Source organism: Phytophthora ramorum (genome assembly GCF_020800215.1).
Source record: "Phytophthora ramorum isolate Pr-102 chromosome Unknown Phyram_PR-102_s0018, whole genome shotgun sequence".
NCBI lineage: Eukaryota > Oomycota > Peronosporomycetes > Peronosporales > Peronosporaceae > Phytophthora > Phytophthora ramorum.
The window spans coordinates 166,235-193,524 of NW_027150664.1; the positions used below are offsets into that span (position 1 = coordinate 166,235).

The 27,290-nt window shown below is 56.2% G+C and overlaps 11 protein-coding genes across 11 annotated transcripts; 7 read left to right on the plus strand and 4 right to left on the minus strand.

The window, feature by feature from the left end:
* Positions 1-381: 381 nt before the first annotated feature.
* KRP23_13488 (Myosin-1) lies at positions 382-4,632 on the minus strand (the record flags this gene model as incomplete). The annotated part of the gene is made up of 1 exon (XM_067884206.1): positions 382-4,632. The coding sequence occupies one exon, from the start codon at positions 4,630-4,632 to the stop codon at positions 382-384; it is 4,251 nt and encodes a 1,416-aa protein (XP_067738246.1).
* A 1,127-nt stretch (positions 4,633-5,759) lies between these two features.
* On the minus strand, positions 5,760-7,417 carry KRP23_13489 (uncharacterized protein; the record flags this gene model as incomplete). The annotated part of the gene is made up of 5 exons (XM_067884207.1): positions 5,760-6,084; positions 6,172-6,406; positions 6,525-6,945; positions 7,012-7,164; positions 7,232-7,417. 5 exons carry the CDS (start codon positions 7,415-7,417, stop codon positions 5,760-5,762), a joined length of 1,320 nt encoding a protein of 439 aa, XP_067738247.1.
* Positions 7,418-7,608: 191 nt separating this feature from the next.
* Positions 7,609-8,937, plus strand: KRP23_13490 (Renalase; the record flags this gene model as incomplete). The annotated part of the gene is made up of 5 exons (XM_067884208.1): positions 7,609-7,748; positions 7,805-8,031; positions 8,087-8,217; positions 8,281-8,672; positions 8,745-8,937. 5 exons carry the CDS (start codon positions 7,609-7,611, stop codon positions 8,935-8,937), a joined length of 1,083 nt encoding a protein of 360 aa, XP_067738248.1.
* A 316-nt stretch (positions 8,938-9,253) lies between these two features.
* Positions 9,254-10,165, plus strand: KRP23_13491 (Rho GTPase-activating protein 25; the record flags this gene model as incomplete). The annotated part of the gene is made up of 3 exons (XM_067884209.1): positions 9,254-9,275; positions 9,341-9,423; positions 9,497-10,165. 3 exons carry the CDS (start codon positions 9,254-9,256, stop codon positions 10,163-10,165), a joined length of 774 nt encoding a protein of 257 aa, XP_067738249.1.
* A 351-nt stretch (positions 10,166-10,516) lies between these two features.
* Positions 10,517-12,364, plus strand: KRP23_13492 (Protein IWS1-like protein 1; the record flags this gene model as incomplete). The annotated part of the gene is made up of 8 exons (XM_067884210.1): positions 10,517-10,532; positions 10,640-10,723; positions 10,830-10,860; positions 10,944-11,490; positions 11,556-11,649; positions 11,717-11,787; positions 11,861-12,003; positions 12,064-12,364. 8 exons carry the CDS (start codon positions 10,517-10,519, stop codon positions 12,362-12,364), a joined length of 1,287 nt encoding a protein of 428 aa, XP_067738250.1.
* Positions 12,365-12,661: 297 nt separating this feature from the next.
* On the plus strand, positions 12,662-14,994 carry KRP23_13493 (uncharacterized protein; the record flags this gene model as incomplete). The annotated part of the gene is made up of 3 exons (XM_067884211.1): positions 12,662-13,045; positions 13,110-13,193; positions 13,267-14,994. 3 exons carry the CDS (start codon positions 12,662-12,664, stop codon positions 14,992-14,994), a joined length of 2,196 nt encoding a protein of 731 aa, XP_067738251.1.
* A 90-nt stretch (positions 14,995-15,084) lies between these two features.
* KRP23_13494 (uncharacterized protein) lies at positions 15,085-18,820 on the minus strand (the record flags this gene model as incomplete). The annotated part of the gene is made up of 4 exons (XM_067884212.1): positions 15,085-17,364; positions 17,444-18,366; positions 18,436-18,541; positions 18,605-18,820. The coding sequence occupies 4 exons, from the start codon at positions 18,818-18,820 to the stop codon at positions 15,085-15,087; spliced, it is 3,525 nt and encodes a 1,174-aa protein (XP_067738252.1).
* Positions 18,821-19,527: 707 nt separating this feature from the next.
* On the plus strand, positions 19,528-20,832 carry KRP23_13495 (Dynein axonemal assembly factor 10; the record flags this gene model as incomplete). The annotated part of the gene is made up of 4 exons (XM_067884213.1): positions 19,528-19,811; positions 19,904-20,482; positions 20,551-20,673; positions 20,748-20,832. 4 exons carry the CDS (start codon positions 19,528-19,530, stop codon positions 20,830-20,832), a joined length of 1,071 nt encoding a protein of 356 aa, XP_067738253.1.
* Positions 20,833-20,918: 86 nt separating this feature from the next.
* Positions 20,919-22,482, minus strand: KRP23_13496 (Dynein regulatory complex subunit 4; the record flags this gene model as incomplete). Its single annotated transcript, XM_067884214.1, has 3 exons — positions 20,919-22,178; positions 22,237-22,340; positions 22,407-22,482. The coding sequence occupies 3 exons, from the start codon at positions 22,480-22,482 to the stop codon at positions 20,919-20,921; spliced, it is 1,440 nt and encodes a 479-aa protein (XP_067738254.1).
* A 124-nt stretch (positions 22,483-22,606) lies between these two features.
* KRP23_13497 (Presenilin-like protein) lies at positions 22,607-24,463 on the plus strand (the record flags this gene model as incomplete). Its single annotated transcript, XM_067884216.1, has 6 exons — positions 22,607-22,680; positions 22,756-22,932; positions 23,003-23,050; positions 23,110-23,515; positions 23,579-24,250; positions 24,308-24,463. 6 exons carry the CDS (start codon positions 22,607-22,609, stop codon positions 24,461-24,463), a joined length of 1,533 nt encoding a protein of 510 aa, XP_067738255.1.
* A 1,188-nt stretch (positions 24,464-25,651) lies between these two features.
* On the plus strand, positions 25,652-27,046 carry KRP23_13498 (uncharacterized protein; the record flags this gene model as incomplete). Its single annotated transcript, XM_067884217.1, has 3 exons — positions 25,652-26,335; positions 26,406-26,698; positions 26,770-27,046. 3 exons carry the CDS (start codon positions 25,652-25,654, stop codon positions 27,044-27,046), a joined length of 1,254 nt encoding a protein of 417 aa, XP_067738256.1.
* Between the last annotated feature and the right edge of the window lie 244 nt (positions 27,047-27,290).

A 27,290-nucleotide genomic window follows, 5' to 3' on the forward strand; every position in this document is an offset into this window, starting at 1 on the left:
ATGGTCAGACTAGAGAGAGCTGCACCATGTCTGGACTGGGCAGCAGCTCTCACTTTTGATTTTGATCAGTACATTACGGCAAGAAATCCTCCGGAGCAACGACAGCTCCCCTCGCTAGTGTTTTACACTGTCTTACACTTTGTGAAAAACGAAAGTTCATCACATGCCGACGTATCGCCTCTGGCTTTGACTTGTCGTACCCTCTGCCATCGGTGAATAGGGGGGGGGGTAAATTAAAAATGGTACCAACCGTAGGACCAACTATTAATAATCGGTTTTCACAATATGAGCACAAGACAGGCAAAACGTTAAAACATGTTGAAGTTGCACTACTTGTACTTGCTTGGACACTCTCTTCATCGCTCGATACTACTTGATGGTTCATAGGAATTCGCTATCGCTATCTTCGTGGATGGTGCTCTGCGTCATCTTCTCGCTCGCTAGGAAGCTCAGGTGTTGCAACATGCCAATGTGCTCCTGGTCCGCCTCCCGCCGCGGCTTGGTGTCGAGCACGGCCACCGTGCCGAGCGCGTGCCCGTCGCGCGAGAAGATGGTCGCACCGGCGTAGTAGCGGATCTTCACCGCGCCCTTGTCGCCCTTGACCATCGGGTTCTCGCGGAAGCGCTCGTCGTTCTTGGTGTCCAGCACCACCAGCACGCTGGGCTGGCAGATCGTGTGCGCGCAGAACGACAGTTCGCGGGGCAGCGTCGTGTGCGCCATGCCGATGTTGGCCACCAAAATCTGCTCCTCGTCCTCGATGATACTCACGTACGCGATCGGGCACTTCATCGTCTTGGCCGCCACCTCGCAATACATGTTGAACTTGCCCGACAGCCCCAGCTCGCGGATGTTGAGCTCGCGCAGTACGCCCAAGCGCTCGTCCTCATCCACCGGGTAGGGCGGTTCAGGCCAGGGGTTTAGCCACACGCCGCTACTGAGCGTGCTGCTGCGATTCCGGTCCGCAGCCGAGCCATTCGACGTTTTGCGGCTCGAGTTGGACGAGTGCGCGCTGCCGCCGCCAGGACGCAGGAAACCCGTTGAGCCGGCGGATGTCGGGCTATCCAACGAATGGAACGCTACGCACGACACACAGACACGCATGGACCGGGACTGGATCCGATGGTACAGGGAGCAGCTGTTGCAGATAACCTCACCACAGGCTCTGCAGTGGTGCTTGCGCTTGAACACGCTGAAGCGCTTGTTACAGATATGGCAGCTGAAGCGGTCTTCGTCGTTGACCCACGACGTATGCTGAATGACATCGAGTCTCGGAAGCGCCACAGCGCGAGACGAGCGAGTGTTGCGGAAGGACGACTTGCGCGACGGCATCCGCGACCGCGATGAGCCTGGCGTGTGGGCCATGTGGCCATTGTGTCCTTGCATTCCGCCATGCCCATTGTGCAAATCGCCAACCACGTGCGAGGCTCGGAAGCCACCCAAGGGAGTGATCGAGTCGATAGATTGGGACTTGCGAATGGAGACACGGTGAGAGGCACGAGGCATCAGCTGGCTGCTCTGCTCGTCCACGGTGTTGAGGTTGTGTTTCGGGAAGTTGTCGTTGTAGGTAAATACATCATCGGAAGAGTAGTCCGACGACACGTCTGAAATGCCAGAGCCTTCGATGTCGTTCGAGTTGGACGTCATCGAGCGCGGCGACGATGAGTCCGACGAAGCCGTCGAGCTTTCTGTGTACTGAATCGCCGCTTGCATCTGCTGTGCACGCTGCATGTCCGCGAGCTTCCGTGCTCGATCGGCTTCCATGCGCTGCGAGCGCTGCCTTCGGCGGTACCTGAATCGGCACTGCAGCATCCGCACAACGCAGATAAAGAGCACGAACTTCTTGCGCTGCACCACCGTCCGAATAAAACTTTGCACTTTGCCGGCATTTTTCTTCCGAATCGCGATGATCTGGCGGCGGCGACGCAACTTCTGCTGCTTTTTGTGGCGGAATCGAAGCTGCAATGTTTGGACGGCGCGACGGTATCGAAGGTAGCGAACACGGGCGGTCACACACAGCACAGCATTGAAAATCTTGATCATGTGACGATGTAGTCGCTGCGAGCGCATTTCCTCGAGGAACTCGTACGTCGGCTTCTTCATAAACATTTTCGTGTATCCCATCTGAACGCCCACCGCGATGCATTTCGTGGCAAACTGGCCTTGATCCGGGCGTTCGCACGCGCCCTGAGGGTTCGCATCATTTTCCTTCGGAATCACGTCCAGAAGGCCCTTCAGCAGCTCCTTGGCCTCACTGCTGATGAGTGCCATACCTTCATCCGAGTCCGTGTCGGGCAGCCCGAACGAAGTCGTCTGCTTTTTAACCAGCAACGGGTTATTCGACCTCCTCAAACTGAAGTAGCGTGCAACGAATTCATCATGTGGTAGCCGGATCGGGTATCCAGCTCTTGCTACTCGAACAGCTTCCATCACACCGTTGCAACGCAATTGGTTCAGCACACGCTCGCGCTCGTAAATCCCTGCCTTGCACAGTTCGTTTGGCTTGAGGCATCGCACGTAGTGCGGGTTAGTCTGATGGAGCGTTTCCAGCAACGTCGTCAGCTGCTCCTTAAACTGAAGACCGACACTTGCACCTCGGTGCTTACTGGTTTGCGCCCGCTGACGCGGAGAGGATTTGGCGCGGTCACGGGAACCTCCAATGCCCTCGCATAGTGTCCGCGCAAAACTGCCTTCTCGAGTGGAATACACGAGCATATCCACAGCCTCCTGGTGGAGAACATCCTTATTCTTCTCTAGGAACCCGTCCGAAGAGTATTCTACGTGACCCGCATAGTGTACAATCGTAAATAGTCCACGCGCTCGCTGGATTCGGGATGCCTCGAAGCGCGCGTGGCTACCGCAAGCTCGGTAGAGCTTCGATGCCAGCGTCGTGTCACTTCCTTTCGGCATAACACACTCCTCATCGATTAGCGAAAGGATACCTGTCGGCCGCTGCGAAATTAGGTTCACGCAGTCCTGGTTATCGCAGAACTCGATGTACTTCCAGTCCACGCCCTGCGACTCATACTCGCGCTGCTCGGCCTTGAACACGTAGTCATTAAACTGCTGCTGCAACGTCTCGTTTGCAAAGTTGATGCACAGCTGCTCAAAAGAGTTCTTCGGGAACACTTCGAAGCCGAAGATATCCAAGATGCCGATAAAGTGCAGGCCGCCCTTCGCCTTCTGGCTGTCGTCCATCTTGAGAAAGTGGTTGATCTTCGTCACCATCCAGTCGAATAATCGGCCGTACAGCGCCTTCGCAAGAGCATCGCGAGCGTTGTTGGCCTGAGCTGCGGAGAGCTTCATGCTAACAAAGTCGGTACCAGCACGAATTCGGCGTACACTCAGCGCTCGCTCCAGCTTGGTCGCATCCACAGCCATGAGCGTGGCTGCCGCATCGCGTGACCAGATGCAGCTCGAAGCCAAGTCCGACTTGCCAGCACCGGGGCCCATCGACTGACCCAACCTGTCGCTGTTTTCATCGTGCTCAAAGGACAAATTGCCAATGTGCATGAGCGCCGCCAGGATGTCGAAAATACCTGCGCGCTCAGCCGGCGTAAAGCCCACGATGTCCATGGCGTCCATAACTCGTCGGAACATGTCCGAGTCTTTGACGCCGTCCCGGCGCTGGTAGCACTCGCTCTGGTTCAGGTAGCGGTAGTGCAGGAACTGCTGCGTGGCATCCGTGACTTCGCCGTGATCACCAGGAGGCATCGAGTGGCCACTGGGCGGGTCTAGGAACCAGCGCTTACGAGCCGCTGGGGCAGCTCCGATGGCCATTTCGTAGAAAATGTGGTAGTTCCGCTCGCCCTTGGACTGCGACACGAGACGCACCTTCTCGAGCAAATACGTCTGGATGCTGGCGCCGGTGAGTCTCCCGCCGCTGGTAAAATGCAGCTTGATAAACTTGCCGAAGCGACTGGAGTTGTCGTTGCGTAGTGTGCGCGCGTTGCCGAACGACTCGAGGAGGATGTTGGTCTGCAGCACTTTGGCCGCGATGCCCTCGGGGCTCTTGCCCGCCACGGACGCCGCCAGGTTGTTGGCGCCTACTTGGGCGAGATACTCCATGAGGAACTTGGTGCTCTCGGTCTTGCCGCTGCCGCTCTCTCCACTCACGAGGATGCTCTGGTCGCTCATGACTCCGTTGAGGCCGAGCATCATGGCCTTGTAGGCTTCTCCCGCGACTTGGTAGATGTGCGGGGGCATGGGCTCGCTGCCTTTGTTCCTGAGGGACGAGCTGCGCGCCTCGAAGGACAGCAGGTACTTGGCCATCGTGTCTTTACTGTAGATGTTGGGGATCTTCTGGAACGGGTTCACAGCCAGCAGGATGGCGCCCGTGTTGGTGTAGATCTTCTGCTGGGCGAAACGCGTGTCCAAGGCGCTGAGGATCGACGTCTCGTCCAGCTCGATGAGCGTTGTGAGGTCGTCCACGTCCACATCCTGACCCTGAGAGAGCAACCGCACGTCGGGCGCGTCCTGCGTCACGTCCCCGGAGACGCCGCGCTCGACCACACTGCCGTCCTCGAACTGGACGACGACTACGGCGCCCGTGAGGCTCGCGTAGCGTTCCACGACGCGGCCGCGCCGCCATTTCTGCGGCGCTAGCTGCACTTCCACGTCAGCGCCCACGTCCATCGCTGCGTCGATTGGCCTCTGCCTGCAGCTTCCGTCACCGCCGCCGTCGATGGGAAGGTGGGGGCGCTTTCTGCGAACGCTGGGCCGTTACCGCTCGGTCGCAGATGTGAACACCAAACTCCTCTCGGCGTTGCCCTGAGCACACACAACCCTGCGACCAGCTTTTGAGGCAGGGTATAGTGAAACCAAGTGAAAGATGACCCGGCCATATGCATGACCAGACGGATGTAGTCAGTACAAACCCCTCCTTTGTGATATGTGCAGGGAGCCAACATTTTATTCCTGGTCAAAGGTATTCCTATCGCAGGGTGTATTAAATACATGGCAAATACCTATGAAAGACCCGTATGATACACGTTTTGCATTGTATGTAAATGAGAACGTCTCAATAGTAATGTACGTCAGTTTCAGCGCTCTGATATCCCTGTTGAGAGAGTATTGTTATCCTGGGAATTACTATGGAGAGGGGTGCCTGTACATGTACTGTACGGTACCTGTCTGACTCTCATGCCACTCGCTTTTGCAGCGAAACCTGCCGCTTGGCCTGGATGAAGCCCCAGGCTCGTGTCAAACGCAGCGGAAACCACTCGCAAACCGCACCGCGCCCCTCGTTTGAGGCTGCCAGTGCACTGCACTCTGAAACGGCAGCAGCGAGTGGCGTCAATTGCCTGTCACCAGAAGGACGGACCGACAGGCTGTAGACGATAAGCAGTAAGGTGAAATTTTGCTACTACTGTACCTGGACCTGCGTTCGGTCGCCCAGAATCCAGGACTGCATTGCAATAGGCGACCGACAACGACGCCGTGACGTCTGTATGCGCGGTTGTGCACCGTAGTCGCGCCCCCATCGGATAGAAAGGTCAGACGACATGGCTACACGAACGAATTTGCGTCTCGAAGCCGATCGATCGGGCTCCGATCTCTAATCTGAGGAGACTGTGCTTCTTGGATCGGGACGTCGGGTGTCTGCTGCTGCTACTCAACACTGCTGGCAGGCTGCTGCAGCTTGAAGCCTGACGTCCTTACATCATGGTCTTTACATGGGCAGAGAGAGAGGATCGGTGCTCAACGACTTCCAAGTACATAATTGCTCGGGCGCTGCATTCCTATCCACAGTGCCTCTAATCCTATTGACGCGTCTCGGACGCAGCCTTCTTCCTGTCCTCCGCCCTAGTCTTCCCGCGGTTCAGAAGCTCTTTCTCGCGCGGTACCAGTCGCAGCTCGCGGACTGTCGTCAAGAAGCCAAAGAGCAGCGAGCCCAGTGCCTCGTGCGTGAGGACCCGAACGTCGCCGTCGCGTCGGTGGGGCTTCGATGGCGACCGCTCGACGCCGTTCGACCCGCTTGCTAGACATGATGAAGACGAGGTGTTCACTACCACTTGGCCGTCTGCGTGTACTACCTTAATCACCACGAGGACCATCGCGTGGTAGTTTACTCGGTACTGTGCTTTGCTGTGGCGCGTAACGGAACAAGCCATAGACGAATGAGATCCATAGTTCACATCGCAAACCAGAATATCGCTGCAGTATTGCACGTACACAATTTGGAGGAGCACTTGAACACTGTGTAGCTCCTGGGCCGTCATCGGGGCAGGCTGGAGTAACACGCTGGATAAATAAAGGGAGAACTGCGCGATGGAGTCTACGGGCGGCTCATCCGACTCAGTGGACCATGCTGTGCTCTTATTGCGCCTCTCGCGATGGTACTTTTGGATGAGCACGAAAAGGAACGTCGGGAACGGTCGATGTGTTTTCGCTTCAAACTCTGCTTCTACTGCGCAAGAAAATGGCCCAAACCAAGACATGGATGGCAAGACAGACACGACACAAGTGCACACACACAAATGAGCTCACCGCACAAAGTGTCGCGATGCACGAGAGCAGCAACAAACCTGCATCGTTAATGTCCGCTAGCGTCGGGGCTGATAACGCCCCGGATGCGGCCATGTCCTTCTGAACACGGTCGCAGATCTCGAGCATAGAAGACTTTAGCTGGGCAAAAGTAGCCACATACTGCCGAGCCAACCACTGGAAGTGGAAAGCTTGCCGCCTCACTTGGTCCTCGACGTTCAGCGACTCCATCCCCACCAGACTGTTCCGACGTCGATTGGAGAGGAACTCAAAGTGCGACGGATCGTCCTCCAGCTTTGTCACTCCAGGGAAGCGATATCTCATCACGTCGGTGGGCAACGTGCGGAACGTTTCGTCCACCGCTTGGTATCTAGCTTCCAGTCCTTCTGCAATTATCCGGAGGCGATTCACATCCAGCGAGCTGAAGCGCGCTCCTTTGCGGGCGCCACACATCATAAGAATCTGCACATTAGCAGCAAAAAGTCAGCTATTTATCCCCCACCAATACAACCGAAGCACACCGCGTACATCATTCAGCACGTGCAGATAAATTCTCTCCGTTGCGCTGCTGAGATTGAGCGCCTCGCTCTCTTCGGGCGTGGGCTTGTGGTACCGCAGTCCGTCGATGAAGCGCAGCATCTGCGTCGGGGGCTTCACGTTGTACGCCGCCTCGTCGAAGTTCTGCAGTGTAAACCCTGTCAATACCGATTACCACCGCCCAGTAGCAGCTCCACCCCAGTCGACGCACCTCGAAGATTGGTTTTTTTACAACTTTGCGCAGCGCCACGTCAGGCAGCACGAAGCGGCCGCCGGTCGTGGCTGCGCCTGCCAGCTGGAACACGGAGGCCGGCCGCGGTACTGGGAAGCTCACGTTGATGTCGACGGCCCCCACCGCCTCCGAGAGCTCAGCGTTCGGGCCGCTCATGGGCTTCATGGGAAGCAAGTCAAGTTCTCGCAGTCCAGTTTTGTATCAGGACGAGCAGTCCCTAGCCCCGTCGGCTATAAATAGAGACAGGTGTGCGTTGATTGGTCAGGTGCATTTGGTTTTGACCAATAAACAGCTAGATATTATGCAGCTTCAAGTGCGGCAGTCATTTCGGTACTATTAGTTGACTAGCAAAGTAGATGGTGGGCAGGACGCTCATCGTCGGCGGCGGCTTGACGGGCGCGGCGCTCGCGCGACTGCTGAAGGAGGCCAGGCAGGCCGCATCAGAGGTCGTGGTCTGGGACCGCAACAGCATCCTCGGCGGACGGGTCATGGCCAGGTGCGAAGCTCCGTCAATTGAGATTTTGTATGAGGGCTGACGGGGTTTGCACGAAGGTCGTTCCCGAAGCAGCGTGCGGTGCACGTGGACATGGGGGCGCAGTACTGGACCCCGCGGTCGGACTGGAACGACGATTTCCGCCAAAAGCTGATGGAAAGTGGGCACTTGGTGCCGTTCGCAGAGAACGAAATCGCTCAGGACCCGTACCGCGGATCCTACAAGACGCACTTGGTCAGTCCCGACGTGAAAGGGTTCAGAGCGATGGTGGAGCACCTGTTGGAAGGTGCGTGGGGCAGTGGAGATTGGTAGAGGTGGGGACGCTGAGCTTTTGTGCTAAGGAACGGGGAAGAAACTCTCGACCTCCTTGGAGAGTTTCAAAGTTCTGGATGATAAGCGCATCCAAGTGACGACGGACGAGGGCAAAGAGGAGATTGTGAACGAGCTGGTGCTCACGTGCCCCATTCCGAACGTAAGGCTATTCGTCATAGGTTGCAATGGTGGACTGATGCGATGGTGTGCGTTCGATTCCTAGGTGCTGTCGGTGCTCAGGGCGAGCAAGACGTTTGACGTTGCGCCTGAAATCGTGCACGCATTAGAGCGCGTGACGTACTCGCAGCGTTTTGCTGCAGCCTACGTCTTTGATGAAATGACAGCTGCGGCGGTGCGAGAGTTGGGGTGGACGGCCAGGTACGTCCCTCATGACGAGAGTGACATCATCCGCTTCGTGTGTTGGGACCACCTCAAGAAGCAGTCAGGTGGCGAGGCCCCGCCGGCGCTGATCGTACACACGTCGGTGGGGTTTGGATCCACGTTCATGGACGACACTCGCCACAACGACGAGATCTTGGCCATCATCACCAAGTCGCTGCGGCAGATTTTGCCCACGCTGCCTGTCCAACAGGACGCGCGTCTGCACCATTGGCGGTACGTCTGCTGTCTTTGCTACCAGTGCCCCCATCTGGTGCCGTCTAGCTAAATTGTGCTGTTTGTGCTCAGCATCTCGCAAGTGGCTGTGCCGTACCACGACCCGAGCATCGCCGAGGGAGAGGACGCGCTCGCTGCTCTCGTGCTGAGCGCCAACCCTCGCATCGTCGTGGCCGGCGACAGCTTCCTGGGCTCCAACTTTGACAACTGCCTGCTGTCCGCCAAAGCCGCCGCCGATATGCTGCACGGCAGCAGCGCACTCTGACAAGCGATCCACCGGATGGGAAAATGAAGCCATGTCCAAAGTCTCCACCGAATATTGGAGTTTCTCAAACAAGAACAAGAATGCATTTCCCCTTCCACCCGGTCGATTGCTGTCGCAGAGAGAATCCGCCGGGTTCACTCATCAATCACTCGGCTAAGGTCATCGGAGTCGACCCACACACATCGGTGGAAGAAGCACTGCCCACAGAGTTGTGTACCACTTGTGTACGCGTCGTCCAATAGTGAAACCCCGTTGAAAAATATCAGGCCACACTTATCCTCACACTCGAAGCTTGGCACTAGGCTTCCTCGCGGCGATGGACCTCCCGGAGCTCAAAGGTTGACCGCTGCTGTTGCTGCACCATATCCACCTACTGTAGACGCTGACGCTCCGTTCGCTGCAGGTTATTTGCGCAAGAAATCGCGCCACGATCGCTGGCAGCGCCGCTACTTCGAGGCCACCACGCATTACCTCACATACTACAAGGTAGGGCGCCGCACGTAGAGAGCGGTGCAGTATCCGCCACATCTCACTGTAATTGTGCATCACTCTGTCGTAGAACCGGGAGAGCGAGAAGCTGCTGGCGTGCATCGACCTGTGGCGCACGCAGACCATCGACTTTAACTCTGCAGACAGCGACAAGCTCGAGTTCTCCATCGCCATCGGCGAGCAGTCATATCTGCTCAAGGCCGACAGTCAGGACGAAGCCACGCGGTGGGTGCAGGGGCTGCAGGCGCGGCAGCACCGGCCCGAGGGCACACCCTCCGAGGTCTTCAGTCTGCGCAGCGAGCACATGGACGCCGAGAGCGACGCGTCCTCCAGCGAGTACGGCGGCCGGCGGCCTAGAAACGCGTCGTCGGACAACGGATCGATTTCGGGCAGTCGACGCTCGTCCTTGTCGCACGTCGAGCGCTCCTCTCTCTCCTACGTCGAGGAGCAGAACCCCGTGGTCCCCAATGCTGCTGCCATTGCGCGGCTGTCGCTGTCGCACGCAGACGCCCCGAATCCGGTGGTCCCGAACGCCAATTTGATCGCTCGCGCGTCGTTTTCACACGCAGAAGCTGCGAACCCGGCGGTCCCGAGTGCGAGCACAACTACCAAGTATCCGATGGTGAATACCAATCAGCAGGTGACGCGATCTGTGGTGGCGACCACGACTGGTGGGAAAAGCCTGGACGATGAAAAGCCTGCCGACGCGCCGTGCTGTGCGCCGTGCGTGGTCATGTAAACTGCGACGACGACGAGAGGCGATTGTAGTCCTCCTATCCTTTCGACGGCGATGCAGGCGTGGAAGATCAATTGAGACCTGCCGATCCTGCCTGCCAAGCTGTCCTTGTAGACCGTACGAACGCCACCACGCCGATGCCTCCTGACTGTGGGGACAATGCGGCTGATTATTAATATAATAGGACAACTTGACGCATGCACTGCAGTCACCGTCGTAGGTTAGGTAGGCATAGCGTCAATGTGGTTGCCTGCACTTCGATGTTGAATTTACGACATAAAGGTTATGTATCCTACACCACTCACGTTTTGTATCGCAGTCCAGCATCACAGCCCAGCCAGGAAGCCAGCCGCCATGGGGAGCTCCGACGGTAGGTTTCTGCGTCTCTAGTCGCTGCGTATTCGCCCCCACCGTCTCCCCACTGACCTCCTCCATGCTATCCCGCCCTTCTGCCCCTCTCTTTCCCATATTTGACAGAGGATGAGCGCAAGAAGCGCAGCATCAACGAGATGTTCGGCGACGAAGACTCGGACGACTCTGGCGACGAGCAGATCCCTATCAGTGCGTGTTTTCCCTCTCATAGGATACTACTCGCTTCTGTCTCCCAATACCCGCCGAGAGCTGACCAAAAGACCCATTCCTCCGTGTTTTACGCCATTTTCGACAGCCACGTCGACTACCACGGCTGATGCCTCTGGGTATGTTTATTTTTGACAGTCCATTTTTTACAATTTGTCAAAATAGGCGATTATAATGCTGTGCCATGTCATTATTACCGCAGCTTGTTCGGATCGGACTCGGAGAGTGACGAGGAAGAGGAGAAGCCGGCGAAACGTCCCGATTCGCCGCCCGTCAAGCGCGTCAAAAAGTCCCGCGACGACGACGCCGACTCTCACAAGCGCCGAGAAGATGAGTACGACTCTGGGGACGAGGCCGTGGCTACCAAGGACGACGACGACTTTATTGACGGAGAAGACGACCTGGCCGACGTGCTGGGCGAGTACGCCCAAGACCGCCAGCAGTTCGAGGACGAGCGTCCGCTGGACGAACCGGAGCCGACGCAGGAGCAGAAAGACGACTTTTTTGACAGAACGCTCAATTCGCTCAAGACGGGACGCGCCCGCACCAAGCTGAATCTGTCGCCGCAGGAGATGGAGCAGATCACGCAGGAGGTGCTCTACCGCATGGACAAGGCCTACGCGGACGACTTGGCGAGCATCGCCGAGCGCCGACCCGCGCTGGAGAAAATCAAGTTCGTCGACGGTGCGCTGCACGTGCTGCGCAAGATTCAGTTCCAGCCCATGCTGTTGGACTTCGACCTGCTCACGGTATGCTGAGAGTACTGACAGGTTGTCAAAATGGAGATATTGATCGGGTTAGTTGTGTGGAACAGATTGTCAAAAAGTGGATCCAACCTCTGGAAGATGGCACGCTGCCGAACGTCGGTCTGCGTACCAAGATGCTTGATATGGTCAGCAAAATGCCAGGTATGTCGAGGCAATTCGGGAAGTCTGGATAGGAGTGACTGCTGATGCAAACGCTTGTCTTGTGCAGTGTTCAAGGAGCACCTGAAGCGCAGTGGCCTCGGAAAAGTGGTGATGGTGCTCATGAAGCACCCCAGTGAGGTCCGCGAAGAGCAAAAGCGAATGGTTTATGGGTCTGTTCGGGGTTCTAATACGTGTTGTGTCTGTGCGATAGACGCCTGAGAACAAGGAGCTCTGCCGCTGTTTAGTGGAACGCTGGAGTCGTGCGGTCTTCAACAAGACCCTGGACTTCTCCAAGTTGGCCGAGCTGGAAGCCGAAAAGGCCGAGAACGAGGTTTATCGTCGTCGCGAGCGCATGTAAGATCTCGATGTGTTACTATCGTGATCAACGAAGCTGACGCGTTGGATGCGATACAGGCGTAGGCAAAAGAAGGCGAAAATCAAAGCTCGCTCCACCGACCGTGGAGGCAACGTGTTCAACGGTCGCAATGCCGACAATGATGTCAAGCAAGACGTATCAGAGCGCGCCGAGCTGCCGGAGCAGCTTCACATCGACTTCTTGCTCCGCCCTCAATCCAAGGTGGACATAAACTCGGTTCAGTCCAAGAAGGTGGACCCGGATTCGCGTAAGGCGCGTTTGGTCAAGCGCATGCAGGAGATTGCTAGGCCGGGCAAGAAGACCAAGCGAGCCTCAGGTGTCAGCATCGAAGGCAGATAAGCCAGCAAGCGCTGTGACGGGTGCGGACAGGAGCCGATCCTGTAACGTGTGTGCCTCCTGGTAGCCATCAATTCCTTTTGCATTTTGCATACACGCTCCCGTTTCTTGCTGTCTCCGTCATTTCATCGCGACTTCTTCAAGTACTAACGTGTTATTGCCACCAGTGCGCTTTGCGATGCTGCTGCAAGCGAAACACCCGGGGAGCTTCGAGCTGGACTGCAGAGATGCTTGAAACGACGTACGCGAGCAACGTCGTTGAAAATAGTTGCGTGGAACTCACAGAGTCGGCGAGCCGACATGGTGAGCAAGCAGACGCGCTGCCACCAGTCTGCGGGTGGCCAATCTACTGGAACAGAGAGCAATGCCAATGGTGGTCACGGAGCAGTACGAGACGAAGACTTTTCAGTACAGAAGACCAGGAAGGACCGTACAAGAAGGCGTGCAAGAACACCGAACGCAGTCGTTCTCAGCGAGAGCTCTGGGGAAGAGCAAGAGGACGGAGAAAACGAAAGCTCGCCACAGGTTTCCAATCGATTTGGCAATCAACTAGGAGAACTTGCAGATTCTGAGCGAGTTTTTCCTGCGCCGTCAAGTCAAGTCGCTTCGCTTAACCGCGAGTTAAAGGCCCTGGAGACTCGTTACTTCCGGACACGGCTGAGTCTGGAGAAAGCAACGGAGAAGGTGAGCAAGGCTCCTGTTTGCTTTTAGCAAGCAGTTTGTTCTAAGGAACTTAAATGTTGTGCAGAATGGCCAACTCCGCCGAGATATGAAGAAGGTGGCAGGACACAGCACGAAGCAGGAGCGTGAGATTTCCAAGCTCCGACACCTAGTACGTTTTACCATTCTTGGTTGCGCTTGCTTTCCATCGTGCTGACACCTTACCGTGCTTTTACGAACTATAGATCGACCGTATCCAGTCCGAGCGTAAACAGCTCGAGCAGCAAGCCATCAGCAACCGCGACTACGCCAAGAAAATCGAGCATCGCTTCTTTATGGGCACCAAGGGCCAGTCGCTGGCTCAGTGTAACCTAGAGCTTGGTTCTCGAGTGCGTCTGCTGGAGGAGACTTTGAAGAAAAAAGATAAAGCTCTGGATCAAAGCCAGCGAGATCGCGACGAAGCTCGTGATAAGCTTGCCATCGTGCAACGTGCCCTTGAAACGAGGCTCGAGTCGTACGCGCTGAATGGAAGTCTGCATACTGGTCTTCTGTTCGAAATTTCAAAGCTGCAGGACCACAGCGAGGCGTTAGCGTTGCAGCTCGCACAAGAGCGAAAGCAGTTTTCAGCGCTGGCGACTCAGCTCAAGGGTGCTCAAAAGCGAGAGGAAGCACTGGAGGACGCGCGAACGGAGCGTGAAACGTGGGTGGCGACACTAGAGAAGGAGCGTGCTGCACTTGACGAGCAGTTGGCGCAGCTTTCGGGTGAGGTGCAGACCGCAGCGTGCGAGAAAGCCGCGCTTCTTCGTTTTATTCATGAGCAAGCCGAAGCCAAGTTTCAGCTTGAGGCGAGATTGAAGGACGAACAAGCACAGCGGCGGCAGGAATTCGAGAGAGCGCAGCATGCATTGCAACTATGGGAGGAGGAGAGGCAACAGCTCAAGACTAGTCTGCAGACTGCGCGGCAGGAGATTGAGCGACAGCGAGACGAGAGCGAGCGAGCACTGGGGACAGTACGCGAGCAGCAGGAGGTCAATTCAGCGCAGCGAGCACGGGAGGCGGAAATGAAGCTGGAGCTGGAGCGACTCGAGCGAGCTCGCAAGAAGAGTGAAGAGGAGTTCTTGGCAGCTAAGGACGTATGTCGTGAGCTTCAAACCACGGTTGAGCAGCACGAGGAAGGAGGACGTCTTCTGCGCTCGGAGATCGACGCGCTGGAAACAACTCGACGTGAGCTGCTTGGACAACTTGAGACAAAGCAGTCTGACGAGCGAGCACTTCGTGAGGCTATGGAGGGTGCCCTGCAGGATTTGGCTGCTTTGTCAAAGCAACGCAACGACGCGGCGAAGGCGATGAGTGAGGCCGTGACCATTAGCGCTTCCTCGCTGGAAGAGCAGCAGGCTCTTGAGCAGCAGGTCGAAGTGCAGCGCACACAGATCGAGAAGCTGAAGAACGCTAAGAACCTGCTGCAAAACGCCATGCTGGAGCAGCTAGCCGCGCTACGCAAACAGCTCCACGTGGAACGTCGACTGCGGATCGAAGCTGAGGCTCGGCTCAAGCACTTGAAGCCCGTGGCAGCAGGAAATACACGCTGCGTTCCATCCGTACATCCAGCAGTTGGAGAGCGGCGTGAAAGCGTTGATGCACGAAGACCTCCAGAGGCAGCGGACTGGGAGGCTCCTCAGCCATTGCCCCCTCCATCGGCTCCTTCGCCTGCTCCTCTTCCTCCATACCTGTCGACAGGACCGATGAGCCACCAGTCTGAATCGGACTTGCCGTCAGCGTTGCCTTCCCCAACTTCATCTTCGACTTCGTCATCGTCTGACGAAGAATTCACTTGCGAAGCTTTGGATGAATTCAGCCCTGTCAAACCCGTGCCAACGTCCCGGAGGACGCAAGTTCCGATCAACGCAGTGCTAATGGACGACCACGAGGCTGAAATATCCTTACTGGAGCTAGCTGGAGATATCGAAGAGTAGCAGACAGCAAGACTGGTGTAACAACAGCATCAGCAGTGAAAATAAATAGCTTTTGATCACGGAGGGAGCGTGGAGTGCCGCCAGTCCTTCCTACATAGAGCACAAAACATCGCCGTGGAGATAGCCGACGTGCTTGCCTCCCCACGTGAGGGTTACATCGAATGGGATCGGCTCAGCCTCACTGAGCACGGGCGCTGCGTGCATCATCAAGTCCGATTCCTTGAGGCACAGCACGCCTTGGCCACCGTGGCCCTTCTCGGCTTCGATGCTGATTGCAATGTGTACACCGCCGTTTACCGCCTTGGTGATGGCTGTGTGCGTCACGCCGTTTGCCATCGCCTCCCTCCATGCTGCCGTGCGGAAGTTTGTGTACGCCAACTGCGATTCTTCATCGTCATCCACGCGAGCGCTAGACTGGAAACCGTTCTGCACCAAGTGCGCGACCTCGTACACCTTGCGTTGAAGAGCGTAAACGTCCTCTGACGGTAGAGGGAAGATGGTCGAGATGCTCACAGGCTCCACCGGTATCAACTCAAGCCGAGACGCTGCAAGAGCGGAGAGACGGTCGCTGGTCATGGTCAGAGGTTGCGTTCCCCCTGGTCCAACCGTGAAATCCGAATACTGATTGGGCGTCGTTGTTCTCGAGCTCGTATTGCTGCCGGAGCGTAGTCGGCTCTTTCGCAGCACTCGTCCAACCACCTGGGCTATCGAAGACTTTCTGCGACTCATGGATATCCGAACACTGTGTCGAGACGATTCACCGCTGCTGGTAGTGCTGTTAGAGTTGATAGCACCGCGGCTGCTTTGCCTACCAGTTGCTTGACTGCTAGAGTGATTCGATCCATGACCCCGCCAACGATATCCATTTGTCTGCAATGTAGAGCCACCCTCACGCTCTTCGTAGGTCCAAATATTCGCGTCAAGCTTCACCAATTTGATCTTGAACTCATGCACGTCCCTTTTGTCGCGGAGGGCATGATTGCCCTGTCGTAAGTCCGCGACTGCAGCTTCATCCATGTTGTAAGAAAAGAATCGATCAATCTCCAGCTCATAGATACTGCAGACCGGCTTGTGAGTGGACGTCACGATACTCTCGCACGACCAATAGTCCACATTCCTGATACGCTGCTTAGTGTCACTAAGGGAGTGCGACAAAATTCGGTCCTTATAGGCCGGCGGTGAGTCACCAACAAGCATCTCCTCATCCGCCTCACAGAAGAGCTCTCGGCAGGAGCGCTCACCAACCACAGAGAACGGCGCAGCAACGCCAATTTTGCGCGGGAAGGATGGCAGGAACCGGATGGGAGGCTCTTCAAACCCAGTGAAAATTTCCTTGGCTTCGATCGAGGCGCGCAGTTCATCATAGCGAAGAACTTCCTGCCATTTGCGAGCCGAGTTTCCTGTGACCAGGTCGGACTTTGCCAAGAGATCCCGGATTTTCTTGTGGTTTCCACGAGCAATCGGTACGAAATGGCCACTGGATGTCATTCGATCCAGTGCACGGTGCTTGCTAGCCGAAGAAGATAGCCCCTGACGACCATCTGGGGCGTGTATCGGGAGTTGGTCATCCAAGAAAGACACCCAGTTGTTGGGTTTGCTCAATTTTGCAGGCTCTTGTGCTTCTTCAACACCCTCATGGATAATAATCGCAAAACTGTCAGGATCCCGTTCATCCAAGAACGGTGTCGGAAGACTTGGTCGTCGCAGTGAGGGAGAAGGCGACTTCAACACCGTGAAAGGTAAGTCGTCATCGCAGGAAGTATATACCTCTTCATAAATACTGTCACCACTTGCTGCTGACGAGGCTTCAGCACTGCTTCGCTGGATATCCCAGTCTTGACCTTCCTCTAAAATAAGGTCTTCGTGCGGGGAATCGGAGTGCTTCCTGTTGGCTGCGGTGCCTCTTCTGCGTATTGCCTTGATCTGTGCCTCGATCGCGGTATCTGTTGCTCTCTTGAGGGACTCAGCTTTATAGGCCTGGTCGATCGATGCAGCCAGCGTAGACGTCGACATGTCGACATCATAATTCAAATTTCCAGAGATAATCGTGTGATGATATAGATTTGGGAAGTCGACAGCTGCGCGATCCGCATCCATGCCGAACGAGTGAATGAGGCTGGAAGCAACCGCGTGCTTCGCAACCATGTTGTTTTCCACTGGTCGATAGAGTCGCTGCGAGCTGTTGCTAAGTGAAGTGCTGAGGTTGCACGAGACAAAAGCGATGGACGCATCAAAGTAGCGGATAGGGATGCCCACGACCTCATTAAACGTTTTTCGCTGCGCCCAGATTCGGCCATCGGCTGCATGGAACTTCACATTGCCACTGGCGTCGTCGGCGTTATTTACAAAGACGATCTGACATACCGACGCCTGTCGAAAAATACAACACAAAGCACTCCCATCAGCGATCAACAAAAGGTTCCATCTCAAATTTTCCCAAGCAACTTACATCTTGGACGTGGCCCCGCACAGCCGTTCCAGCGATCGATGTGATGGATCGGTAGGCGGTGGGGTAATTCACCTGTAGAAGGTATCCTCGGATCACCTGCTCGATTGTCTGCACCTCGACACAGTGCTGGAGTGAAAAGACATACAAGTCCTTTCCAGCCGGGATCCAATCTTCCAGGTTGGTCGGACACGGAGTCCAGTTCATATCAAACGTGGTAACGAAGATGGTCGCCGTGCCCATGTGATGCCGCTCCTGTTCCCGCAATCGCACTGATTGCTGCAGCAAGTCCTCCGATAGCTTACTGTTCTTGGTGGACGACCCGCCATTGCTGACCCACGGCTCGCGGACGTGGCGCACCACCCAGATGTGGAACTTGCCGTAGATGACGGCGTTGATGAATCCCTGTAGCGGCACAATGGTTGCGTGCAGCAAGTCCAGCGTGAACGACGTGTTACCTGAGAAAGTCGCGTACCCACGGTCTACCACCGCCGGCAGCCAGCACAAGATGAAGCCTGAAATGTAGACCGTGAGGTTGTGCACCACGGCGTAGTAGGCGTCGTTGGCGTCTTCGTTCTCGTACGTCTTGAGACGCTTCTTCATGTTGATCTTGACCAGCACGAGGAAAACGGCCATGGCGGTGCCGCCGGCGATGACCCAGAAGTACAGCACGCCGAACATCCACCAGAGCTCCTCGGTGGAGTCGTCCTCGACCACGACCCAGCACCAGAGCCCTGCGTCCCCGAACTTGTTGAAAATGAGGCAGATGGACGGGATGCCTAGCGTGAAGAGCATGGTGCTGACGATGTACCACTTGATCTTCTTCATGAGCATCTGCTGGTCCTCACCCATGCACACCCAGCGGTACAAATTCAGCGCCATGATGAAGTTCCACGCGATCGGCGCGCCGTCTCCGAACGTGATAACTGCAAAAATCACAATAAGACAAAATGTCAATAAGAAAACCCATAAAAATAATATAAAGTGTGCCGTACTGAACGCTTGAAGCTTGCATATGGCCGTCACGGGTTCTCCTGCGTCCTGGTCAAACGTCTCGGTGGGGAGCACTCCGAACGCACGTCCAGTGGCGCCGAACAGGTCCTGCCGTATACACGTGTCAGAAACAGCTGTCGATAATGCGGAAGTGCTAGAATATTCATTTACCAGGTACGCGATAATGTGGATGAGCTCCTTAGTGACGTCCAAGTGATGGGCAGACGCCGCGTAGACCGAGAGCGACTTGGCCTTGAGGCGGCGCGCGTACCAGTAGCGGCCGATGATGTAGAAGGCGCCGATAATGGAGAGCACGGAGGACGTGGCCGACGCCACCGTCTGGTAGTGCTGGTGGCGCGCCTGCACCTCCGAGGACGGCGTGCCCATGGTGGGCCCAATAGAGTCGAATTGGCGAAGTGAATCGACTTCAGCCGGTTCCTTTTCATCGAGGGCACTGTGGATAGTCTACTAGGTACGAAATTACTGCGTTGCGATTGGGTTAAAAGGGCGTGACAAGCACTGTCTCGGCTCTGTCTGTCCCTAATGCAATCTGCTGTTTCGAGACCTTCACATGGTCTCCGCTACTGCACCAGAGTGCCTTGGGGCCTGCTGAGAGCTGCTGTGATACCAAGAGCTGTTGCTCGCGATCGCGGTTTGCTGGTGGCGAAATTTCGCGGCTTAACACGCGTCGGAGCTGACCATGTGCGCGCTGGAGCTTGAAGCTGGGGGTTGCAGACCCGTCTTCGTGCAGCGCTTTGCACCAAATCAAAGCAGCCTCAAGCCGGTGGTGCAGTCGATCGATCGGCTTTTCGGCTTGGCGTCGAGTACGTCGAAGAGTGCTGCTCGATGCAAGAGAGCTCGAGGACAGTTGGATCCAACGGTCCCGCATTACCACGCGCACTTTTGCAGCGGATGCTCCAAGTGTTGTTGCAAGGCACTGCCGGTCCGTCTCTCGATTCCCCATCTCAGCGAAGCAGTGAAGCCATGTACCGATGTAATGGTACACGCGACGAGAAGACGCGAAATGGATACCATTCCATCATCGGCGTATCAATCGGCAGCAGCTCCGCTCTTCTCTTTGCCTCCTCTCAGCCATGGACACGACGGACGCCCCGCAGCTCATCGAGCACGTGAACCAAAGCGTGATCTTCACGCCCAACGACACCAAGTGGATCCCCGGCTCTGCGCGCTTCGTGGCCATGGGCATCCACCCGAAGGCCACGGGCGCTCTCACCGTTTACGGCCTCAACCAGGGACAACTCAAGACGCTCGCGGTGCACGAGAAACCGCACGGTATCAAGTGCGGCACGTTTGGAGCCTCGGCACTGGAGGACCGACACCTGGCCACGGGCGACTATGGAGGCGTCATGAGCGTCTGGTAGGCAGACGTCCGAGCTTGACAGAAGGAGCGAAAAAGCTCTGGGATTGCGCTCACAATGGCTGAAAATGTGCTGCTGGTGTGTTTGACAGGGATCTGGAGAGAGCAGACGTGCCGGTGTACTCGGCTCAAGCGCACAAGTCCATTGTGAACGCTATCGACGGCTGTGGGGGGCAGAACATTGGCAGCGGAGCACCGGAGATCGTCACAGGCGGACGCGATGGTTGCATCCGAGTGTGGGATGTGCGAGTGCCCGAGCCTGTGGTCACCTTGGCCCCTAAGGAGCAGGACACGGCTCGAGATTGCTGGACAGTGTCCTTTGGCAACTCGTACAACGACGTCGAGCGCTGCGTCGTCGGGGGCTACGACAACGGCGACATCAAGATGTTTGATCTGCGCACGAACTCGCTGAGGTGGGAGACCAACTGCCAGAACGGCGTCGTCAACGTGCAGTTCGACCGCAAGGACATTGAGATGAACAAGCTGCTGGTGACTACGCTCGAGTCCAAGTTCCGCGTCTACGACCTGCGCACGTTCCACCCGGAGCAAGGCTTCGCCTGCATGACGGAGAAGGCGCACAAGTCCACCATTTGGCAAGGTCGCTTCCTACCGCAGAACCGCGACTTGTTCATGACTGGCGGAGGCAATGGCGGCTTCAACCTGTACAAATAGTACGTGGTGATATGCTGCGGCGGTCGGGTTTGATAGATCTAACGCTTGTTTTTCTTTGCATCTCCAGCCATTACCCGCTCTCAAGGACGGCCAAGGACGCTGACGGACGTCTCTACGGCGTTTGTGGCACGGTGGAGCTGCTTAACTCGCGAGTGCTTTCTACGCAGCCCATTGTCAGCATGGACTGGAGGTACGTAACATTTGCACAAACGATATGGACAAGCTGGCACTGACAATGCTGTTGTGTGATTCTGCTCGAAACAGCACGGATCGCGAGGGCCTTTGCGCGCTGGCGTGCTTGGACCAGACTGTTCGCGTCTACATCGTCACGAAGATGAACAAGTATTAGGAGAAATGCCTTGAGAGCTCGAGGAACGACGTGTACCAGTAGCCCAATCGCTCGTTCTGCGTGTATTTTCCTAAAGGGATGCTGCTTTACTCCACTGCTACAAGACCTGCTGGGTTTACGTTCGTGTTGGAGGTCAGCGGTTTGAAGCCGAGCACGCGGATCTCCTCCTCTGGGATGCCATACTGCGCCAGCTTCTCGGTGAAGGTGCGCAAGGTGTCGTTGTAGGCCTTGCTCTCCTTGGCCACGCCGTACTGCAGCTTGCGGATCTTGGTGTTCTTGGAGTCCAAGAGGGTGCCGAGCGTCTCCGTCACACGGCGCGCCTGCACAGGGTCCAAGTTCGCAGCCAGCAGGATTTCCTGCAGCTGTGCGCCTTTGCGCGCGTGTTGGTCGTCCATTGTGGAGAGACGCTGCTCCAGGATCAGGTTCTTGCACTCGCCCTTCTTGTGGATGGTCTGGACCGTGTGCTCGAAGGTGTCGTAGAGCGCGTTACGATCCGATTCCATCGTGCGGTACTTCATCGTGAGCTCGGCTTGATGCTGCTTGAGCTCATGGACCTGCTGTGCGAGGTAAAGCAGGCGAGCCTTGGCGTTTCTTAGAGAAAGTTTGTCCTTCTGCTCGTCCTTGAGTTCGTGTCGTAGGTGCTCCACCTCCTGAATAGCAGCCGCCAGTGGCTCTGACAGCCGCTTGTTCTCCTGTGAGACGTCGTGCATGAGCTTTGTGTTGGCTGCAGCCTTCTTCTTCATGGCAGCGATCTCGTTCTTGAGCGAGTCGATGAGCCGGAGGTTGTCTTTGGTGATATCGTTGTAGTAGTTCTTGATCTGCGTGAAGGCCTTCTCGTGGTTCTTCATCAGGTCGTTGATGTGCAAGTTTTTGCGCTCCTCGATCTCGTGGATGTCGACTTTGCGTCGAAGCTCCAGCGACTCTTGCAGGTCTCGCAGACGCTGCTGGCAGCGACCTTCCAGTGCCGCGTTGTTTTTCTCGAACTGCTCGCGCAGCTTCGTCAGGTTCTTCTCGTGCGCCTGCTTCATCTGCTCGATCTCGTCTTCGTTGGACAAGTCGCGCTCCTTGAGCTCGAGCTTGAGCGACTGCTTGGTGCTGCGTAGCACCGTCTCCCTGTGCTCGTGTAGATCTTGCTCCTCGTCCAGATGCCCCGTGCCGTCCGCCTGTACGCGCTTGACGTTGTTCTTGTGCTCGTAGTCCAAGTGCTTGACCTTCTGCACGTACACGCGCACTTCGACGCGGTGGTTGTCCTCCATGATCTCCATCTCGCGGTCCTTGGACATGATCTGGTTCTCGTGGTCCTGGATTTCCTGCTTGGTGATCTCGTAGAACGACTCGATCATGTCCTAGAGACGGCGAACTGTCAGTTGAGACCTCCAAGTTAAAGCTGTTGATGCATGTTACCCGTTCGTGCTGCACGTAGTTGCGATCCACTTGGGCCTTCTCCAACTGCTGCCTCAGCATCTGCATCACCTCCTTGAGCATCGGCACGTCCATCGTGTCGTACTCTGCAACAGCACAAAGCACCACAATTCAGGGCCGAGATATCGTCCTTTTTGGTCTTTGGCACCTACCCGAGGGCTCCTCCGGCGGAGGTTCCTCATCTTTCTTGCCCTTCTTGCCCTTCTTCCCTTTCTTCTTGGGCCCCATGGTTCCCGTAGCTTTAACGCAGCCAACTGCAGGAAGTTACGTGACCTTTGGTCCGGTCTCCGATTGGCAAGATCCCGTACGTCCCTTCATCTCGTGCATCATTCGGTCTTCACGTCGCCTACTGATGGGGAATGCAAGATCGGACACGAGGAGCTTGGCGAGCGTGCACTACTTGAGCGTCTCGGGCGACGAGAGCAAGTGCGTATCCACTCATTAGCGTGTGGATCCTAGTCAACTATTTGACACTGGTGGCTATTTGATGTGCTTTGGCAGCTCGACGATGTACGAGGAGCCGCTGCTGGGCAAGAGCAGAGATGCTACACGAGGCAAGGAGCGGCAATTGCAGCAAGAAGCACAAGAAGAGGAGATCGACCTTGGAGTGGTGATTCACCAACTCAACAGCTTCTTCGCAGTGCTGTGGCCAGTCTCCATTGCGATCATCAGCTCGAGGTATTCGTTCCTGCATTGTATTGACACTTGCAACACGGTTTCTCATCTGTTGGTGCACTTACTCCTGCAGTCTTGCTGCTACGTATATCTCGGACCCAGCCATGAAGCAAGCCATGACGTACGCGGGTCTCGCTCAGATTGTTCATTTTGGCATTTACTAACCCGTTCGTCGTGTAGGACGTACATGTACTACCAAGACATCGACTCGTCGGCCATGTCGACGGCTGAGAAGACGGAGGAGGCACTTTTCAACGCGCTGTTGGTGATCGTCTTCATCGCGTTCCTCACTTTCGGCATCGTGCTGCTCTACAAATGCAACGGCATGCATCTCTTCGCCGGCTATTGCATGTTGTACTCAGCCGCGCTGCTTGGACTCATGGGCTCCAAGCTCGTCGTGATCGTGCTGTGTCACAATCTGCACTGGGTCGTGGACGGAGTTTCGCTCACGGTCGTCATGTACAACTTCGCCATGGTCGGCGTGCTCAGCATTTTCTACCAAAAGGGGATTCCGGGCATCGTTGAACGCGGCTACCTCATTGTTTCGAGTGTAATTGTGGCTTGGCAGCTCGCGCAACTGCCAGAGGTAAGGCTGGGCGGGTGGTAGGCAAACTTCCTACTGTTAATTTTTGTTGACACTGCGTTGTAGTGGAGCGTATGGATGCTTTTGCTACTTCTAGGCTTCTGGGACCTGTTCGCTGTATTGTCACCCGTAGGCCCCCTGCGCTGCCTGGTTGACTTGGTGCAGGAGAAAGGCACGCCCATCCAAGGTCTCCTCTTCGAAGCAGACGTGGTAGACGCTCACGTCAGCAAGAATGCCGACGTCCAGCAAATTTCTAACGTCAAACGGAGAAGATTTGCGACTCGCGAAACCATACCAGAGGAAGCTTTCATGTACCGCCTGCTACGAGCAGCGCAAACTGAAAATGCAGTGCACGATCGCGCTGCAGTCGACTCTTCGCAGTTCCAGCACCAAGTTCAAGCTTTTCTCTACGACCAGAACTCCAAGTGCCAGGACCGCAGCGATGAACTCGCTCACAGCTTCGAGTACAACCAGCTCCGCCTATGGCGAAATCTCTACTCGTACTACGGCATCGACTACGTGTCAAAGCAGCAGCCATATCCGGGTGTGCAGGCCGTGTTCGCTGCTTCTCCCGACAAGAACCAAGATCAAACCCAACAGCACAGCGGTGACGACGACCGCGAGGACAAATCTATCAAGCTCGGGCTAGGCGACTTCATTTTCTACAGTGTGTTGGTTGCCCGCGCGTCGCTGCACGGTTTCGCAGTGTTCGCAGCCTGCTTCCTCAGTATCCTCGTCGTAAGTATCCACTGCGTTGACTTTGCGATGGATCCATACCTAACGGTTTTGTGCTAGGGCCTGGGCGTGACGCTCTACCTGCTTGCACGCTTCGACGCGTTGCCGGCGCTGCCGATCTCGCTGTTCCTGGGGATCACCGTCTACCTGCTCACGATCACCATTATCTCGCCGCTGGTGGACGAGCTCCAGGCGAGCAACATCTTCACCATCTAGAACGTAGTTCCCGTTTGCACACCGTGTCTCTGTTAGCGGATAGAAACATTCCCATCGCGATAGCACAGTGCCACTAGGGTAACGCGAACAAGTCTGTAGTGCCTCTTGGGAACGTTCTGGTGCGCAAATCGAGCTCTTCAGGATACGCCGCGACGAGTACCACGTTAGTCATCAGGTCGTCAACTTCAGTTCTTGATGCTCAAGCTAAGCACACGTGAATTTTTGCCCAGAACACGGCCTCCCAGCCAGATTTAGCCTGCTGGCAGAGCCGTTGGAGAGCGTCCTTCATCAGTTGTCTGAAAACAGACTGCCAAAAATGCCTCAAAATGACTCGGTGGGGGGCATTGCAGTGGGCCAATGATCACAAAGCACTGCTGCTTGGTGGGTGAAGCCAATAGATGTCCTTGCCCGAGTCACCGCCAGCATCTTACAAGAAATGCTGTGGGTCCTTTTGCCAGGACAATGCAGCGTACTGGGCCTTTGCCGCTTGTGCATTTTGTTCTGGTGGCATTGCATTTTGGTGAAACTTGAAACTTGAAACGGACAGGATACCTGTACCGGCTCTACAACCAACTTCAACATGAGCTCGGCATGATCAACCGCCCAAAAGGTGCTCGGCCTTCTTTCTCCCTGGGATCGATGCGTGCGATTTGGCTCTAAACGCAGCATGATGGCGCCGCCATGAAGAAGAGGCGGGGCTGAAGGTGGTGCGTGCTTGCTTGTCGAGCGAAAACAGATTATTCGGGGCACGCATATGCAAAGCGTTACAGCGTCTCATGTGTGCAGCCCTCTCCTGCCTAATGGCATCCTCAGCGACCTCCGATGGCCAGGCCAATGTCTGCTTCTGGAGCTGCAATTTCTCGAGTCGAAAGGTTTCGTGAAAAAATGCACAAGTCAAACGCTCGCCGCTGCAGCTCTGACCACACTTGCCGGCCTTTGTCTTGGGCTTGAGACAATTAGCACGCAGCAGCAGAGAAGCTCACCGCCGCCGGTTCTCGGTGCTTTTTCGGGGCGGCCTCTGGTAATGCTCTTATTTTCAGTGGCCTCGATCCAAACGCGTTAGGGGAGTTACTCCTGCCGTTGCTTAGGTTCACACCCGGCAAGACCCGCGTAGGCTTTCCCAGCATTCCAACACTCACAGCCACCCTCGGACGCACTCCACCCTTCGATCGCAGAAGGGAGACGAGCATGGACTCACCAGGCGCAACGGCAGAGTGGCCTTCACCCCTTGTGGCGCCCACAACCAATCTTGAGCCGGTCAAACCGTTTCTCGACAGCTCGGTCCCGCAGGCCACAACAGGCAAGCACCCAGGCTGCACGTGGCCGCCGGAGAAGGCTAGTCACCAACGAGCGCAGATGGTGGCGGCATGGCAGGGCGATGGTGATCTCGCCAGGATCCGGCAGATGCACGAGCCGCACGTCGGCGGCGTGCCACGCTCCGTGCTCTCGCGGCTTTTAGCCACGCCCTCTGAAACTGCACCGGGCACACCAATCCACAGCCCTCGTCGCCGTTGCTCCGCCGCATCGGCTGCTGTGGTTGCCATGGTGCACAGTCCGAGAGCCTTCGCCAACAGCGACCGAAGCCCAGTCGAAAAGCGGGACCCCATCGCCCAAACAGTGCCTTATCACTGTTGCTCTCCCATGTCCCCGACCCCGGAGTTCGGAAGTTACGAGAGTAGTAGCAACTGCAGCAGCCAATGCAGCAGTCCGATCCCCATCAGCCACTTCCCCGACCACCCGATTCCATCAGATGAAGAAGAAGACGAGAGGGAGGATGAGGTCGCCATGCTGCGTCAACAGGTAGCGCTGCTTATCAGGTGCCTCGAGGACGAGAAGAAGCGGCGCGCGTCCGAGCAGCATCTCATGCAGACGGTAAGCCACCACTCTCTGTGATTGTCCACCGCGAGGGACGTAGAGACTGACATCCGTGTGCTCCTTGCAGAAAATTATCGAGCTTCAGGGGCTGATCCGTGGCAATGAGCGCGAGGATGACGAGATGCATTCGAGCGCCGTTGGTGCAGCTTCGCCGTCAATTGACTCGGCGCGGGAGAGCGAGCGGTTGGAGCACAGCAAAGTCCGGCGTTGGTCGGTACTAGGAGATGGGGACGAGTCGTCGCCCTGTGGTTGCTCGCGGCAGCAGGCGGATACGAGTGTTGAAGCAGCTGCTAAGCTGCAGCTCACTCGACTTCGCGCACGGATGCACGCTATTGTCATCGACACCCAACGCGAGACTCAGTACGTCAACAACGCAGCTAGTTGCAGGTGTCACGCAGTGCACTTACCGTTGATTGTACCTTTGCCTGTAGAACACTTCGAGCCCAACTGGAAGGTGCGAAGCGAATCCACAACAAGCGGGAGAAGCAGCTCACGCTCGAGACCACAATCAAAGTCGCAGCACTTGAGCAGAAGCACGCGGTGGCCACGACTCGGCTCGCACGGCAGGCTATAAACAGTGGAGCACAAGTGGAGAAGCTGGAGGCCGAGAAGCAGGAACTCTTAGCGTCTATGCAGGCGCAGCGTGAGCGCCTGGAACATTTGGAACTCGCGCTCAGCGGCAAACGGATCGTGGAGGCCTCTCGATGAACGCAAGTCGAGAAGCGAAGCCCACACGAGCGCCCGTGACTTAGAATTTTTATAAATGGTGTATGTGCAGCCTCCGCATACTGCGAAGAAGCAGGAAATGCACAAGCTGGGGGCCAGGAAGGAGAATCTGCATGAACAGACAGGCATCAAAATGACACAATAGAACAGAGAGAGGAGAAGCATCAGTGAGCTACACGCAGACGAACGAAGGTCTACCTGTGTCCGCTGATCTGCTCTCCGCTCT